The sequence below is a fragment of the Pocillopora verrucosa genome, chromosome 2 (assembly GCF_036669915.1).
Source record: "Pocillopora verrucosa isolate sample1 chromosome 2, ASM3666991v2, whole genome shotgun sequence".
In the NCBI taxonomy this organism is placed as follows: Eukaryota; Metazoa; Cnidaria; class Anthozoa; order Scleractinia; family Pocilloporidae; genus Pocillopora; species Pocillopora verrucosa.
Window position 1 is genome coordinate 16,655,921 of NC_089313.1, and position 16,208 is coordinate 16,672,128.

A 16,208-nucleotide genomic window follows, 5' to 3' on the forward strand; every position below is an offset into this window, starting at 1 on the left:
TCAGAACATAAAGAACAGGGTTAGGATTGGGATCTGGGATCTAGAATGATTCCAATATGGCGGCTAGGTTGTTAAAGGTTATGCATCCTGAGCTAACAAGGAAAAACGTTTCTTTTTCAAATATTTGGCGGTCATTTGGTACTAAATCCGAATCTGTCGTTTATTCTGAACACGGAGATCCAGAGAAAGTTTTGAGGTGAGAGGTGAGGATGATTGTGAAGAAATAAAAATTCGATTTTTTATGGCTTGTTAAAAATTTTTCTTTAATTTTAATATGTGTACGATGCTTCCCGTTTTTTGATTTAATTGTGGATGTAAGTTTTGAACATTGGAGAATATTATGAACTTAAATATTCCTCAATTTTATCAGGGGTATGTTCATGCAGGTGTCATGCTAAGACAATGATATGGCTTTCGGTTGTAGACAGTACATTTATTATCAACTCAGTCAATTTCTGCATATCAATTTTTATTAATTAAGAAAGGAAATATTAATCATTATTTTTAAATTAAATCAAACAGATTAGAGAATGCAGAAACAGGCGAATTTGGTCGCAATTCTGTGTCAGTAAGGATGTTAGCTGCTCCAATAAATCCAGCTGATATCAATCAGATTCAAGGTTTTCCATGTTCATTTATGATGGTTTATTGCTCTAAACACCAGAATAACCTGCTACATATTATCATTTTGTTTGATATAAATATAGTCCATTTTTATTACCTTAGTATTAATAGCTAGGACTGTCATAAGTGAATGAAATAGCAAGGTATTCTGTGGTTACTCTGGTTACTGTGGTACTCCAGGTTCAATTAACAACTGTTACAAATCAAATTTACAACACACATTAACCTCAAATAGCTTAAGGAAGATTGTGGTTAAACAGAGCTCTCAAGTCTCATGCATTGAGTATGAGACTCGTACAAACAATTTAACGTTCTCAAGCTTTGAAGTTTCTGTTTGAAACTGTTCTTTTTGAGACTTCAAACTCCTCCTGCAGTGAACTACCTTAAAAATACCTATCTTTCTAGATATAGTTTACTTCATGTTCCCTTTTTACTCATTTCAAACAGTTTCCAGCTAAGGAAATTCTCATGCAGAGCCACTGTTGCACTGGTCAGTATAGGTTAATTTCATCTACAGGTACTTATCCACTGAAGCCATCCTTACCAGCTGTTGGTGGAAATGAAGGAGTGGGAGAAGTCATAGAGACTGGGAAGGATGTACAGAACCTCAATACAGGAGATCAAGTCATCTTGAGAGCAGATCAGTGTTTAGGTAAAGTGATGAAAATGTGTCATAAAAATAGTATTTTGGGTGGATCAAAATGATTCAAGGCATCAATGCTAAGGAAATAAGTTTGTCATGCAAAAATTCAAGTGACAAAGTGAGCCATGTTAGAGCAACAGAAAGCTGCTGTGGCTTTATTTGGTTCATGGAATGTGCTGTATAAAGATATTAAAAAGTACAAGTATAAAAAAACACTACTGGCATGGTTTTGTCTTTTGTACTTTAGCTGTATACTAATATAATAGTGATTATGCTGTCTAAATGTAGGAGTATCTATAAAGCTCTTGCTCAAAATTGTAACTTATTAAATACCATTTATTTTTCCTTGTCTGACTCTAAGGCATTAAAGTGTCTGCAAGATAAAATATTTACACATATTTTCTTTTCTGAAAAAAAAGGTTCTTGGTGCAGGCACTTAGTGGTGTCAGAGGATCAAGTTTTAAAAATTCCAAATGGGCTCCCTATGGAAGCTGCTGCCACAGTCAGTGTAAACCCATGCACTGCATTCAGGTTATTGAAGGACTTTGAAGATTTACAACCTGGTAATATTAAATGATGTATCACAGTGACTGCATTTTAAGTCAACCTCAAGACCACATAAATATTATAGCACTAATAAAAAAAATGGTGAGGATGTTTCAACACTCATTGGGGAACACAAGAAATCATAAAGGGCAAATGAAAAGTTGTTCATGAATGAAATGTGTTAAGGTTTTTTTTTGTGGATGCTGATTATTGCTGTATGTCTCAAAAACATCTTTTGTGTCATAACACTTGAAGCAATTGATGAAGTAAGTTCATTCTCTTTGGGTCATTGGTTTCAGTGGTTAAGAACTCTGATGTTATTTTTAGGGTGCCAGTAGTTGTTGGTATCAGTTGAGCGTTCTGTCCTGAGAAAATGAACAACATTCTTGTGTTCTCCCAGCATCCCACATGGGTTGTTACTTTGCTAAATCATTAACAGATGTGGTCATTTGCTCAAACATTATATGAAGTAGTCTTATCATATGCTGTTTTTGTGTTTGCAAGGTGATACAGTGATTCAAAATGGTGCTAACAGCAGTGTGGGGCAGGCTCTCATCCAAATTGCAGCAGCCTGGGGCTTAATTACTGTCAACATAATTCGTAGCAGGTAAATGGAACATATCTCTTCAACCATTACAGCTTAATATCAGTATGCATATTCTCCATACTGTTCTCCATACATTTCCCAAGGTGCTGACAAGGAGAATTTATTTAACAATCAAGAGCTTCTTTGGTTGGTCATTATTTTCTTTATTTTCATGACCTTATTGTTTCATTCAGGGGTGATATTGTAAGGAGAAACCAGATGCTAGTCGCTCTTAGGGGTCAGAGGGTTGTTCAACACTACATTTTATATCATATCATATCATACAAAGCACTAGTGTCATGCACCTAAGAATTTTATGTTGCAAACTTTTCCTTCGTATGAGCAAATATAAATCTCTCCGTACCCTCATTCATATTTGACAAATTGCAGGCAACATAATGTGTAAGAATCTGTTTTTTTTATAAGGTACATAGCTACCATGTACAATGGTAAATAACGATGTCACAATTTCCGTCAAATACTCTTCTCAGTTTTTCATCTGTTTGTGTCTGATTTTCAGCACACAAATGTGTCGAACTCGTATTCTAACGATGACAGACATTGACGATGCATCAGACACTCGCATAGGTTTGGCGAGATGGGGCTTAGAATCAATACGAACAAATTAGAGTACAACCAGGCAAAACTTTTTGTTGGGCGGGATGGTGGGATGAAGCAGAAAAAAGTGGCGGGAGGCGGGATGGACAAAGCCTGTGTTGGACCTTCAAAATAGCACAATGCATCGTAATATCAATGTTACACCTTACAGTATAAACTTTTGGTACCGAGATAAGAAGAAGTCTTACATCAGTTACGAAAAAAACCTAAAAAAACTACCTTTTAGAATTGGCCAAAAAATATATGGAGCCGTATTCATCTAATACAATAGCTCGAGGCCTAGAGAAAACAGTACAACTAAATAGATAAACACGTTTTATTAACATCTGCAAATACAGTTTCAGGGAATCAATTATAATAAAAATAACAAAAACAAACAGGTTGCTGGGACGAAGACTGACCAATCTATAATAACCTAAATCTCCCGCCAAACACCTAAATATACAAAGAACATCTCATGAAAACCCCTGGCCCTCTCAATGGTGCAGTAGTCAGAATATGAATTTCACACAAATTAATTCATCGTCACAAATTAAATATTCTCTGGTAACAGTTAAAATTTTCGCCAATATTCGTAAAGTTTACCTCGTTCACGACTTCGCTTATAGAGCCTTTGATGTAACGCCGATTGTTGCATTACAGACCCAATGTGGAGGAGCTGAAAAATCATCTGAAAGACCTTGGAGCTAATTTCGTCATCACCGAAGAGGACTTGAAAAGCCCTGAAATGAAAGAAATCGTTAAGGTTTGTTTCTCTGTAGTAAGAATAGGGAGCTGAAGCATCAACGTCTTTTAGACGGGGATAGCAGCTGAAAGTTAAAAGTTTTTATTCCAGGTGCTCAATACACCTTTTTGGTCAGTAAAGTTTGGTTTTAAATGCAAAGACAAATATCTTACGGTCGCTACATTAGTTTCAGAGCTCGCCAGAGTTAGTTTTATTCTTCTTGCGGTTGCCTTCCGCTTCTCAAAAACGTCTCTGCTTCAGCTCTCTATTAACAAGTCAGTGTACTTAACTTAAGCACTTCTTAGCCAAAAGCTTGAATTGCCAGATTTGTTCACAGAGCTCTTTTCAATGGTGATTGGTCTTTCAATCTTGCGCCACTTCCTCAACCAATCATATGTAAAATTAAAAGCAAAATCGTACTGGTTTTAGACACTTTTGGCCGATTTTAGACGCTTTAGTCCGTTTTTATACACTAGTGTCGAATGTTAGACACTTTTGTCCGTTTTTAGACACTAGTTTCTGATTCTAGACTCTATTGTCCGATTTTAGACACTCAGTTTTGTCCAAATTTAGATACTAGTCTCTTTTTAGACATTAGCGTCCGATTAACTAACTTTTGTCTGATTTTAGACGCTTTGGTCCGTTTTTAGACACTAGTGTCTGCTTTTAGACTCTAGTGTTCAATTTTTCGACGCTATTGTCCAATTTTAAACAGTAGCGTCCAATGAGATGCTAGTGTCCGATTTTCACGGTTTTTTTGTTTGTTCTCCAAGTTCTCCTCGGCCTCTATAATAATCCCTATGTTATATGTTCTGATTGGTAGTTGTGATTAATTTGGTTTGGTTTTTTGTGGAAAGCGCTCCAGTGATGTTGGTTTTGTTTATTTTCCCTCAGAATATTAAGCGTCCCAAACTTGCCCTCAACTGCGTTGGAGGGAAGAGTTCCATGAGTCTATTTCGTTACTTGGCGTAAGTAAACATTAACGTGAGTTGTTTCAATTTTTGCAAATACCTCCCCAAGGCCGATAGTGCCGGCGAGCAAACTTTGAGTCGGTCCTGTCTACATGAACTCCACGTTGAAGGTGATTTAAACAACTTGAAGAAAACGACTCCAAAAATCGTGACTAAGCTCCTGTAACCTTAAAATCCTAGCAATGACCAATAAGTTTTTTTCCTAACAGTATATGTATGTTTTTATGTAGAGAGGTGGTAGGAATAAGGAAACATATCAAACGGGGAATATTGCCTGATCTAACACCAAACTCTTAGAACCCAACCTTGAGAAATACAAGGAAAAAAGTTAGAAGAATTAATATTGCGATCTTGGGAGTGAAAGGTTCAAATGGCCATTTATGCGTTTTAGAAAGGCTTCTGCTTGTTGGAGACTCGCGCATTACCTTTAATATGCATGGATATTCTAGTTTAGAAAGTTTGCCAGGTATGGTCCATTACCCATGTAGCAACATTCACTGATTTAAGTCTTGTATTTCAGGCCGAAGGGAACGATGGTCACTTATGGCGGAATGTCGAGACAACCCGTTACTGTACCAACGGTACATAAGGAAGTTTGTGTCATTTAATTTCCTCTTTCTAAAAGCTCTCTATTATAATACCCTGTCAGTCAGAGCTGTCTGGACAATTGTAGAGAAATCTTCAACTGAATGCTGAAAGAACTCCGGCAGGATTGCATTGAAGATGCATCTCGTAGTTCAAGAAAACCAATGAGAAGTGGTTCGTCTTTTGTTTTCTCTCAAACATATATCACTCCTCGGAGTAACTTGTCGCCATCGCCAAGGAACGATGGAGGACGAGGGAAGAGCAGAATAATAACAACAGACGATTGGCCGCATTAAACATATATCTATTACCTCTTGGCCAAGCTCTTTGACTGTGGAAGATAGCAGAAAAAGGCATTAGGCTTTTTCGATCCCCTCCACCGACGAGAATATAATTCAGGAAATTTTGCCATAACCGTTTGCGTGTCATGTCTTTAGGGCTCCCTGATATTTGATGACGTAAATGTAAGAGGATTCTGGATGTCCAAGTGGAATGCCGAGCATCAGAAAGGTACTGAGCCTACTTTCCTAACAAGGAGAGAGGGATGGGGAAGTGAAAAGACGATATTCATTAATGAAGGTGGGGAGGGAAAATCCAGGAGGAGACTGGACCAGGGAATGGTCGCCCCAATCCTTTCTTCTCTCCCTTGCTTCTCAGAAAAAGAGCTCACCGAGAAAAGGAATCTGATAACTTTACTTAAGATTCCTTTCAAAAACCTCCTCTACTCAGTACATTTAAAAGTTTATAAAGGGCAGGTTTAGGAAACTTAGCCAATGTGTCATAGCGCATGCAAAACCTCAAGCTACGTGGACTAAGGAAACACAACGAGAAATAAAAATGTGACATCTTTTAGAATTGTTTGGAAACGAACACCATGGAATAAAATAAATACAATAAAAAGAATGAAACGAAGGGTTTACAAACAACAAATGGGTAAGAAAAAACGAAAAGGAACTAGGATGGAGGAGATTCACGCGGATTGCAAAATTATTTTCCAAGATGGACAAACTACGACGAAAACATGTTTCTTGCACGTTTGCGAAATGTCCAACAGGCGGACAAACTTACCTATAGTTACCAAATTCCGGCTAAAACTCTAAAACAGATTGGTTGGAGAACAGTTAGATTGAAAGGCGATCTTTCATTCAAGAATGTGTCCATACTGATAATTTTGCTGGTAAATTAAGTGTTCAACTTACTTAAATAGCTTTCTCTGCGTCTGATAGTCCGTGTTTATTGTTCTTTGCAGATGCTATCAAATTAAACATGGTTGAAGAAGTATGTCAATTGGTACAGAATGGACAGTTAGCGTCCCCTCCTTGCACGAAGCATGCCTTAAAGAATTTCAAGACGGCTATCTCTGAGGCTCTCAGGCCCTACTCTAAAACGAAACAGCTTTTAATAATGACAGAGTAATGGTGAATGTGTTGTTAAAAGACGGTACGCTTCCTCATAGCGGCTCGTTTTCGAGAAATTTGAAAAGAAGACTTAACTCTCAAGAACTGAAGGGTTACTCCTTCAACTGACATCAACACGTAAATTTGCCGGCAAGTCATGAGCGTTTTGGATATAAATTCAGGAAAGATAGCTAATTTGTTGTTACCTGTCTGTGAGGCAGCGTATTAAATTTGGTAGGAAAATTAAAAAAAAACTAATCACTCAGAGATTGAAAAGCTCAATACATGAGGAAGGTTTTAGCGTGATAATCTTTTAACCAATTACCTCTGGGTAATGGATATGGCAATTTTTCTGCAATTTTTTTGGAGAAAATTAATCCTGCTATTACTCCAAAATCTGCCGTTTTAAAAATCACTGGTCTCTTGGGAAAGAGACATCATCTGCCCCAGCGAAGGACAAAATAACGACAGAAAGAGATTGATGACAATGTTTGTTGGACTAAAAGTCAATTTTTATTTTCGAATTATGGTAAAAAAGTGTTAGTAACCGCACTTTGGTCTGATTTGGAACAACTGGTCGTAGCACAACTGATTTCTTTAACCTTTAACACCTTAGCATCAGTATTCACATTCTCCTTACTCTTCTCTATACATTTCCCAAGATGCTGACAAGGAGAATTTGATTAACGATCAAGAGTTTCTGTAGTTGGTGATTATTTCCTTTATTCTCGTGAGCTTACTGTGTGATTCAGGGGTGATGTTGTTAGGAGAAATTAGATGCTAAACTATTCACCCCTGAGGGTCAAAGGGTTTGGTAGGTCGATTTTATCAGGAGCAAGTCAGACGGTTTTTCAGTTCCTCCTCTTTTTCCCAAGTGCCTCCTTCGACTGTACTTTTTAGACTTTACCATAACTGAGTTAATCCTATCCAGGTATGACAATTATGTCCACTTCACAGTGATGTATTGTATGTGCTAGTATGTGCTAACAAATTGTTTGTCCCCAGTTCCGATCACCGTGTACATGCAAGTGTAAATCTGCGATCTATTTTTATCTCGATAGAATTTTACAGGATTCTTTTCTTTTGAACTCATGCCGTCGTTGCTTTTTGCGTCGAACGAGTCAAAAGAAATCTTCAAAAAGGAAAGTAAAAATGAAATAAATCCCGGCGCCTAGAGTATCTTTACGTAGCACGCTGGGGTTAGAGGTGGCAATTGTTTACGCTTACACATCGCTGCTAGTCACGTGGTACAAAGCCCTGGGATTGAACCCATAATTGAGAAATCACCGCCTGCACTTATGCCTCTGGTTCCTCGTTTGTTTTCTTTACGGAGATCATAAAGAATTGCACGACTTTGTCCTCAAATCTTAATTGCAATGGAGGGAGGCGTCTCGATGAAAAAAAGTACCGACAAGGTGGAAATACTGGGAACTTCTCCCACATCCTCTGAGAAAGAAATGAAGGAGCTCAACTTTCGTCCTTATGAGAAGCGCGCTGCCATTCCTCTCTGGGTTTGGGTGCTCTTGGTGATAGCTTCCGTGCTGTTTTTAGCGGGGTTTATCACTCTCATGGTAGCTGTTACTAAGAAACCTTCCTGTGAGGGTGGCAAGGTTGATGGTGATAAAGGCAACGCTGGAAGCGACGTAAGTACGCCTTCGGTTTGTAAATTCTCAGCAGAAGCCGATCGAGTGAACCTGCCTGACTTCTTGAAGAGAGTGCATGAGGAACATTACACACAAAACAAGCACTACGTTATTTGGCGGTCAGATGTTGTTGATATGCAAGAACATGCTAAGCGAAGGTAAATTATAAGTCGTAAGTCAAATGTCCACAGAACTGAGAGAGTAATTCGTTTATAGTTTTGAATTAATTAACTTAATTGATTCCGTAGTCGGCTGCAATCCGTGACAACCCTTGATATACTGGAAACAAAACAGTCGCAACAACCCAGTTAGTCTACAGTTCTCCCTCTTTTTCTGTACAATGTGGGTAAGAATCCTTGAAACGTTCAGAAAAGCTAGGAGGGAGGAGGGGGAAGCGTGGAATGCCTTCATAGGAGCAATTTTAATTAGATAAAGCACATTTCACGAAAGCCTCTGAGTATGATATTTCTGAAAGTGTTCCTACTCATCTTTACAGGGCTTCTATTAATAGACTTTCCCTGACTTTTCCCTATAATATTAGGGACTTGAAGTGTGCAAATGATCATATTGCAAAGCTTGTTTAATCCTTTTCGCCCTACCATCAGTATGCATATTTTCTACACAGTTCTCCTTAACTTTCCAAAGGTGCACCTTTAGTTGATGTGGCCTTCATGTTTGATTCAGGGGTGATATTGCAAAGAGAAATTCAACACTAGTCACTCTTAGGGGTCAAATGGTGAGGAGTTTTTAATTGGCTTGGTTTGGCTCATGTTGTTTTCATTTCTCTCACATTCCATATTTGATGAGTACTATGCTCAGATAGACTGTGAGATGTATTTTGAAAACTAGAAACCAGACCACTATAAAATGAAACAATAGAGAAAGAATTTTAAATCCCTTATTCAATGGCGTGACATTTAATTGGAGCGGACAATAAACCTACTGCTTGTATTGGTACCCACTCCTAAGGGGCTTGAAAAAATGCTATACAAATCACATAATATCCACATCTATTATATATTTAAAGCCATAAAATAAGGTTTATATATGGACAGAATTATGTGATGAATTGAAAGTCCATTAGTTTGATTGCAGCTGATTGAATCCAGTAGGATAACTGTATATTTGAAGATATATTAGCATCCAGCTTGTTATACATGTAGCACTGTAGTATATAAATGAGCTGTTATTTTGCAGGTTTGCACCCTACAATCCTGACCCAAAATATTTGAAACAAAAGACAGACAAAGCAAAAGAACTGCTTCAAGAAATAAACAGCATTAAAATTGATGAAAACAAAATGAAACCAAGAGAAGTCAAGGCACTTTCTCAGGTACACTTCCATTAGTGACCAAGACAGAATTTCTCCTAACAATATCAATACAATGTCACAAAAACATGATGAAAATAAAGGAGAATATCATATTGGGGATCATAAGTTGATCCAACATTAAATTCTCAGAGATGATATAATAAGAAATTTATAGTGGACAGTAAGGAGAATTACTTATGAGATGGAGGAAGTGAAAGGGTTAATGAAAAATTCAAAATCAAGATGCCATTACTATTTCTCAGTCTTGACATACACAGACTAAGCATACAAATTGTTCAGAAGTTGAATTATATCAGTGTGGTTTAAAGAAGTGTAATAGATACTGTATTTATTTGTCTCTAAGTTGAGCCATTTTTAGGGGATGTTCAACTCAATTTTAGGTAATGGATGATAATTGTGGTCTTCAGTTCTTAATCATAAAAATTATTTTTAGGTTAAGCATTTTCTCCAGCATACATTTGGTGCCCCATATAGTGAGAATTATTATTCTGGAGACTGGATGCTGGGCCCTGATGTATTTTGTTGGCAGTCAATTTGTAATCTCTATCACATCCTTGGTGCTTTTGTGCATCATGTTAAACCAAAGACTTTTAAGGATGTGGAACTAGTTATCAATACCTTCAAGAGTCATAAAACTTCAATTGATCGTTATAGGTATGTACATATATATTGTGATATAAATGAACTGCTTGGTAGTTATAGTTGTGATTTGATTACAAGGTTTTCTGTAAGTTTTGAAGAGGGTAGGTGTATCAAGTCTATATTTTGTAACATGTTCACTTTATACTTAATTAGATATCAAAAGTTTTTGGCAAAACCCCTTGCTGTGTACTTAATGATGTTTCCTGGCTGCCTATGATTACAACCTCAGTTAAAATTGCTTCTTCTCTCAAATGGGATGTGGGAGCAGCATAGATTAACTGCATTCCCTGTATTTAGTCAGGCTTCTATCATACTGTGAATGTTCCCATAGCCATGAATACTCATGGATGAAGAGGAGTACTAGAAAAACAATGACCCAAAAAGTATGCCTGTGATGGATTCTGAACTGTGATTACCCAGTTCATACTTCAGTCGTTTGGGAATAATCCCTTAAGAAAAATATTGAGGGTGCATTAACCTAAAGTGATTACAGTTGGTGTGGTTCCTTTCAGTTAGTAGTTGTTGTGTAAAATACCTCTTTCTCTTGGACCATAATCAAATGAGAAAAGTCATCCACATAGTTGTTGTCTAGGATATGTTGTGTCTTAAGGGTGCATATAAATTTGGGTGGCACCCTCAAAAGAAGATAATATTGCCCTTTAGGAATTTTCCCTATATTTTCTGAGTTGACACCTTTTGATTTTCTAGGAGGGGGAAAGGGTTCATCAGGCCAGCCTTGCGGCTACAACATACCTCTGGCATTGTGCAAAATTTATTTTGAACAAAGCAAAAACTGTTAGTGGCTAAGATTATCTTCCAGATTGCATGTGCGCATCACTGATTTGCAAGCACCCACTTGACTAGTTATGCAGAAATTGATGTACATCTTGTATAATCATGGATGAATTATATGAAATCTGGGTTTTGTGATATGTTTGAATTTTGATAGAGAAAATATGAAGTTAGGTGTGAAAGCTGGGATGATACGTACAGCAATTGACTGTCAAGCTGGTGTGGATGCTCTGAAGGAGAAATACAGACAGCTTTCATTGGCTGATAACAGCAAAGGTATCCTCAGTGAAGACTTTGTGAAGAACTATATTTTGAACTCAGACTACCTAGCTAATCTGGAGGATGGAGTGGAGCAGAAATGGTCCACTGCCCACAATGGCATGAGTGTGAATGACTCACTTAAAGACGCATTGAAAGAAGGTGTTGGCCAGCCTTTGTTAGATCTGATAAACTACCTTCAGACTGAGCATAGGAGGCACTGTTTGCCAAATGATTTTGCAAGTGGTTTGGCCAACTTGCCTGTTGATTATGTGTACACTGATGGTATTGCTGACAAAAGTCAGCCCACCACAAAAATTCTGCCAACTGGAGAGAAGCTGAATGGTAAAGAATCATACAAGATGATTCTTTCATATTTTACAACTACTGACATTTCGCCTGAGGATATTTTCGCTGAGGGAAAGAGACAGTTGGATTTTTTCTATGGCCAGGTAAGTTCACCTTGTCACTCTCCAGAGTGATAAAGACTGAAGGAGAGGAAAGAGAGAAATGTCTCTAGTCCAGGCAATTGGATTTTTAAATGTCCCACTAGAGTTCTCTCAAGTTAGTCTCCTAAATGAAAGGGTTTTCTTTAAAGAATAATGGACAGCATGTAGTTTTTTTTCTATGAAAGTGGCTTCAAAGGAATTTCTCCTTACATCAGTGTGTTCTTAAATGAAAATGTAATGAGAAAGTAGAAAATTATCAACTTGGGGATAGTATTTTGTATAACCTCAAATTCTCACTGCTAATATCATTAGAAATGTATTACAAACAGTTCTGAGAGTTGATATTCTTATCGTTGAAGTGAAAGGGTTATTCGTTTGATTCAATGCCTCTTCCTGTTCCTAGAATGTTAATTTTTTTTTTGTATTCCAGGTAGTAGATATTGCGAAAAAGTACACTGGGAAATCAAATGAAACAGAAGCTATCCAGGTATTTCGCGATATACTGAACTCCTCCAGCATGTGGCACAACAATGGCTCTTTTCCCAAGAACGAATCTGATGAAAATGCTTTCAAGAAGTGTACAAGTCCTGAGACAGCTGCTCAGTTCTGTCCAGTGAGGTGGAAGGCCGTCAACAAGTATGAAATTTGAGTTGTTATTAATTACTTAGGGGGTATCAGAGCAAGTTTTGATTGAGTGTAGAATTGCTTTCTTTTTGCCTTACTTCGTGCACTATGTGATTGGTCTAGAAAGCTTGCACCACTTTTTCAAACTATCGTAATCAAGACTAAAATCTATAGTGACTGGCGTGGCCATTTGCGTTTTCCCGCGCTAGAAGCAGACTGCTTGATGTTACTTTGAACCCTCATGGGCTTGTTGCAATATTTTCTCTTGATCTGATTGGTGGTTGGGTTTACTCTTGTTTTTTTTTCACGACACTCAGTCCCACTCAGCAAGTACAATGGCATTACCACCTATGGAGGCATGCCTTAGGCAAATACATCATGCCAGTATACATAATTTTGTTAGTCTCGGCCACATGATATCCCAAAACTTCTGAGATGCAGACACTTTCGTTTCCTTATGCTTAGTTTCTCTGCCCACTAAAAAGTTAACGAAAGTATTTTTGTCATAACAGGGTAATTTAGTACTATCAACTGTGTTGATAACGTAAATTAGCCACCAAAAAGAGTTGTAAAGCTGAAGTTTCGAGCGTTAGCTCTTCGACATTCGCTCTGACGAAGGGCTAACGCTCGAAACGTCAGCTTTAAAACTCTTTACGGTGGCCAATTTACGTTATCAACTCAGTTGATAATACTGAATTACCCTGTCATACTTTTTCCACCGACGCAGCACCACAGCTTCTTTAGAAACTTACCCTTTTAATTTTTGTTGTTAATTCAGCTTTTTCTCTTACTCTTCAGCCGTTCATTGAGTTGAAATTTGAAAGCCTAACCTTGTATATTTGTTCACTCCCAGATGGGCGCGGTACTGTCGTCAAGTAATGGGGATGCTTTATCCAAAGATCACAAATGCGTTCTATTTCACTGGTTCCAAGAACACAGTTCCAAACTGTCCTGTAGAGATGTTACCACATTACAATCCTTCCAATGGCGCTCAGTTTTTTATGCTGTCTGATGCAGAATGTTCCAAACCCACTTACTTTGGTCTTCCATTCTTTCTGAAAGACTTCGGCCCAATCTTCCAAGAGTGGTCCGTTACCGGTCATGAGGCCAGGCCTGGTCACCATACTCAGGTGCAAGGTAGGTATTAGTTGTTTGGTTTTTCTCAGCAACTTGGAGTATCAATACTCCCTTTCGATGGGATGTTTCAGGTTCCGCTGACAGCTTTCTGGAGCCTGCAGTACAGGCTTCTTATGCTGGAGTTAACGTTATAAGCTCGTGCTCCTTTATCCGACCGGCCATGATTCGTTTGGAGTTAGATGGTGGGGGAAGGAGGAGGGGGATGGGCGAGCATTCCCCCACCCTCACCCCTCTCCTTGTTTTTGACCGTCGACTGCCCCCTTGGTACAAATTTCTTACTCTCCTCAGCCTTCCGATGCTATTAAAATCGAAGATGGCGACCATAATTTCGTTAAGAAAATACTGAGCACTCGCTCTACAGGCCAGCTTTGCTCTGGTAGCCATAGCACTCTTGGGTGGAAATAGATACTGTAATAGGAAATATTCTCGCTTAGGATCATAACATTACGACCCTTGACTGGTATCGAATCCGCACCTTTCAGTAAGCAACCAAGGGCGTGAACCACCAGGCTACCGCTTGTCCGAAAGTGGAGGAGGCTTTCTCAACTAATAAGGAATCCTTGTTGGGAAATCTTGGCTATTTTTTGTGGGAGAGAGTCCTCTGACGAATCAGGGAACGAAGAAAAGGAAAACAATGTGATTCCGGATTACTTGACTACCGGTACATCACTAGGATTCGTTTGAGTATTGACTCATGTATTTTGGTGGGCTTTCAGGCCAAGTAGAGCACTTTGCTGACCAGTGTGGAGGAATACCAGGCTGGCTGGATAACAACACATACTACACCGCTTTCACTGAGGGCTGGGGATTATACAGTGAAAACCCTATTCTCTCTGATGACACGGATACGTACAAAGACAACCTGCTGCAGAAGTATGGCATGGTGAAATGGCAGGTATGTGTGAAACTTGAGTGATTTCTAGGTTCCACTCTACCCATTTATTCTGTACACAGGAATAATATTTTATCTTTTGCCTCGCGCCCACGAAGTATGCGTTGCATTACCAAAATCTCTTACTAAGATGGTATTCTTTTGAAGTGTATTTCTGATATACACCATTTAAAGATTGTAATAAAAGCAAAAGAAATAATTGTGGCACAAGAAACCACAACAGAAAGTCTTGTCTAAACAGGGCAATCGTAAAGCACCAGCGTCTTAAATCTGTGGTATGCAAGCTTAGTTATCATGGCGGCAGTTTTGAAAAAATTGATAAACATGTAGCCTATTAAGTAAGTTTCTACAAGTAGAGTTATACTTAGCATTCACGTTTTTTTTGTCTGCTTGTTTCTTTGTTTGTTATTTTTGTCATGCAGACCTGGCGTGCAGTACGACTTATTGTGGACACAGGGCTGCATTATCGAGGTCTCAGTAGGTAAGTTCATGTTCCTGTCATGTTGTTTGAGGTTGACTGTTTTTTGAAAGCTCTAAGCTGCAAGTTGTACTGGTAGCTTTTTCCAAAATTCTCACACCTCCACCCCAACGATACTTTTTGCGAAGTCGCACAAAACAATTTTTTTTCCTTTAGAACTGAAGCCCTTGCGATGTTCGAAAAATATGCTTGGGACACTTCGGATTTTGCAGTGAAGGAAGTTACACGGTACCAGAGCGTGCAAGGCCAGGCAACGGCGTACATGCTGGGGAGACTGGCGCTAATGCAGCTGCGTAACAAGACTAAGGAAGCCTTGGGGAAGAATTTCAACCTTAAGGATTTCCATTACCAGGTGTTAAGTCAAGGGTCAGCTCCGCTGTCTTTCCTACAGTCTTATATCGATAGGTACATCAAGTGCATGAAAAAGGAACTTGAGAATGAGGAGTGCAGTTATGTGCTCAAACCGGTTAAACCTGATAAAACCGCTAAAGCTGAAGTGTCTGCTAAGCAAATGCCCCCTATGATTGAAAAAAGGCACTATGTTTAGCCCGCCCAAACTGCTCTAGGTTGTTTTTCAGCGTTTTTGTTTTTTTACATTAGATCGTTTATCGATTGTATCAAATTGTTTTGCCTGAGATGTGTTTTTTTTTTCTTTTTCATGCTAGACTACCTTACGCACTCTTGTAAAGCTCAAAAACTTACTATTGATAAAGCTTTGCAAAGTTATAATTTTCGTGATAAAATATCATCTGTTTAGTTTGTAAAGCACCGATGGCTTTGTAACGGAACTGCAGTTTTAAAAAGAAACAGCTCTTTTTCAAGGGGCCGGCTGTTAGAAAGGCGTTCAGCGCGAAAACTAGAATTTAAAAGTCAACCACTGTGTTAATTTCTCTCTTTTAAATGCACATATTGGAGAAAGGGTTAAAGGGGTTTTAGCCCGACATAAAGCAAAACTGAAGAAAATAGAGTAGAAATGGCTTAATTGTCAGCAAATCAAATAGTTCTATCAAATATTCGCACTAATCCTGGGTTGACTTAATCGTCTTTTGAACATACCGGCCCTCGGCCAGATTTTCGGTTGTGGTAATCCAGTTGTAAATGATACTATTAAAATTACACAGTCCCTCAACAGTAGTAGGCTGTTCTCTGGTTTAACTTAAATGTTGTTTGTTTGCGGTTGCTTAATTGCTGTTCCGTTGCGCATCATCGTTAGTCGGCCAGTATGGACAAAGAGTCGATGTTTGCGATGGGAGAGGCGCAGAGCAA

The 16,208-nt window shown here is 38.5% G+C and overlaps 2 protein-coding genes across 4 annotated transcripts; both read left to right on the forward strand.

The window, feature by feature from the left end:
- The first annotated feature begins 56 nt into the window (after positions 1 to 56).
- On the forward strand, positions 57 to 7,864 carry LOC131781006 (enoyl-[acyl-carrier-protein] reductase, mitochondrial). 3 transcript variants are annotated; one of them, XM_066162231.1, is made up of 11 exons: positions 58 to 196; positions 523 to 620; positions 1,142 to 1,276; positions 1,687 to 1,830; positions 2,318 to 2,420; positions 3,660 to 3,762; positions 4,636 to 4,709; positions 5,233 to 5,293; positions 5,735 to 5,807; positions 6,547 to 6,709; positions 7,756 to 7,864. In XM_066162231.1, exons 1-11 carry the CDS (start codon positions 81 to 83, stop codon positions 7,853 to 7,855), a joined length of 1,170 nt encoding a protein of 389 aa, XP_066018328.1. In that variant the 5' UTR covers positions 58 to 80; the 3' UTR covers positions 7,856 to 7,864. The 3 variants fall into 3 exon arrangements, with proteins under 3 accessions (XP_058953628.2, XP_066018328.1, XP_058953630.2); XM_059097647.2 differs by having other exon boundaries at positions 67 to 203; XM_059097645.2 differs by lacking the exon at positions 7,756 to 7,864 and having other exon boundaries at positions 57 to 196; positions 6,547 to 7,742.
- A 173-nt stretch (positions 7,865 to 8,037) lies between these two features.
- On the forward strand, positions 8,038 to 16,071 carry LOC131781043 (uncharacterized). Its single transcript, XM_059097686.2, has 9 exons — positions 8,038 to 8,495; positions 9,535 to 9,670; positions 10,104 to 10,324; positions 11,262 to 11,814; positions 12,242 to 12,447; positions 13,289 to 13,572; positions 14,289 to 14,467; positions 14,887 to 14,945; positions 15,099 to 16,071. Exons 1-9 carry the CDS (start codon positions 8,071 to 8,073, stop codon positions 15,487 to 15,489), a joined length of 2,454 nt encoding a protein of 817 aa, XP_058953669.2. The 5' UTR covers positions 8,038 to 8,070; the 3' UTR covers positions 15,490 to 16,071.
- The last annotated feature ends 137 nt before the right edge of the window (positions 16,072 to 16,208 follow it).

Coding starts and splice junctions, on each gene's coding strand:
- LOC131781043 (XM_059097686.2), top strand. CDS start 8,071: ATGGAGGGAGGCGTCTCGATGAAAAAAAGTACCGACAAGGTGGAAATA. Junction 10,325..11,261: donor ACTTCAATTGATCGTTATAG/GTATGTACATAT, acceptor GAATTTTGATAG/AGAAAATATGAAGTTAGGTG. Junction 12,448..13,288: donor AGGTGGAAGGCCGTCAACAA/GTATGAAATTTG, acceptor GTTCACTCCCAG/ATGGGCGCGGTACTGTCGTC.
- LOC131781006 (XM_066162231.1), top strand. CDS start 81: ATGCATCCTGAGCTAACAAGGAAAAACGTTTCTTTTTCAAATATTTGG. Junction 1,277..1,686: donor GAGAGCAGATCAGTGTTTAG/GTAAAGTGATGA, acceptor CTGAAAAAAAAG/GTTCTTGGTGCAGGCACTTA. Junction 3,763..4,635: donor AAATGAAAGAAATCGTTAAG/GTTTGTTTCTCT, acceptor ATTTTCCCTCAG/AATATTAAGCGTCCCAAACT.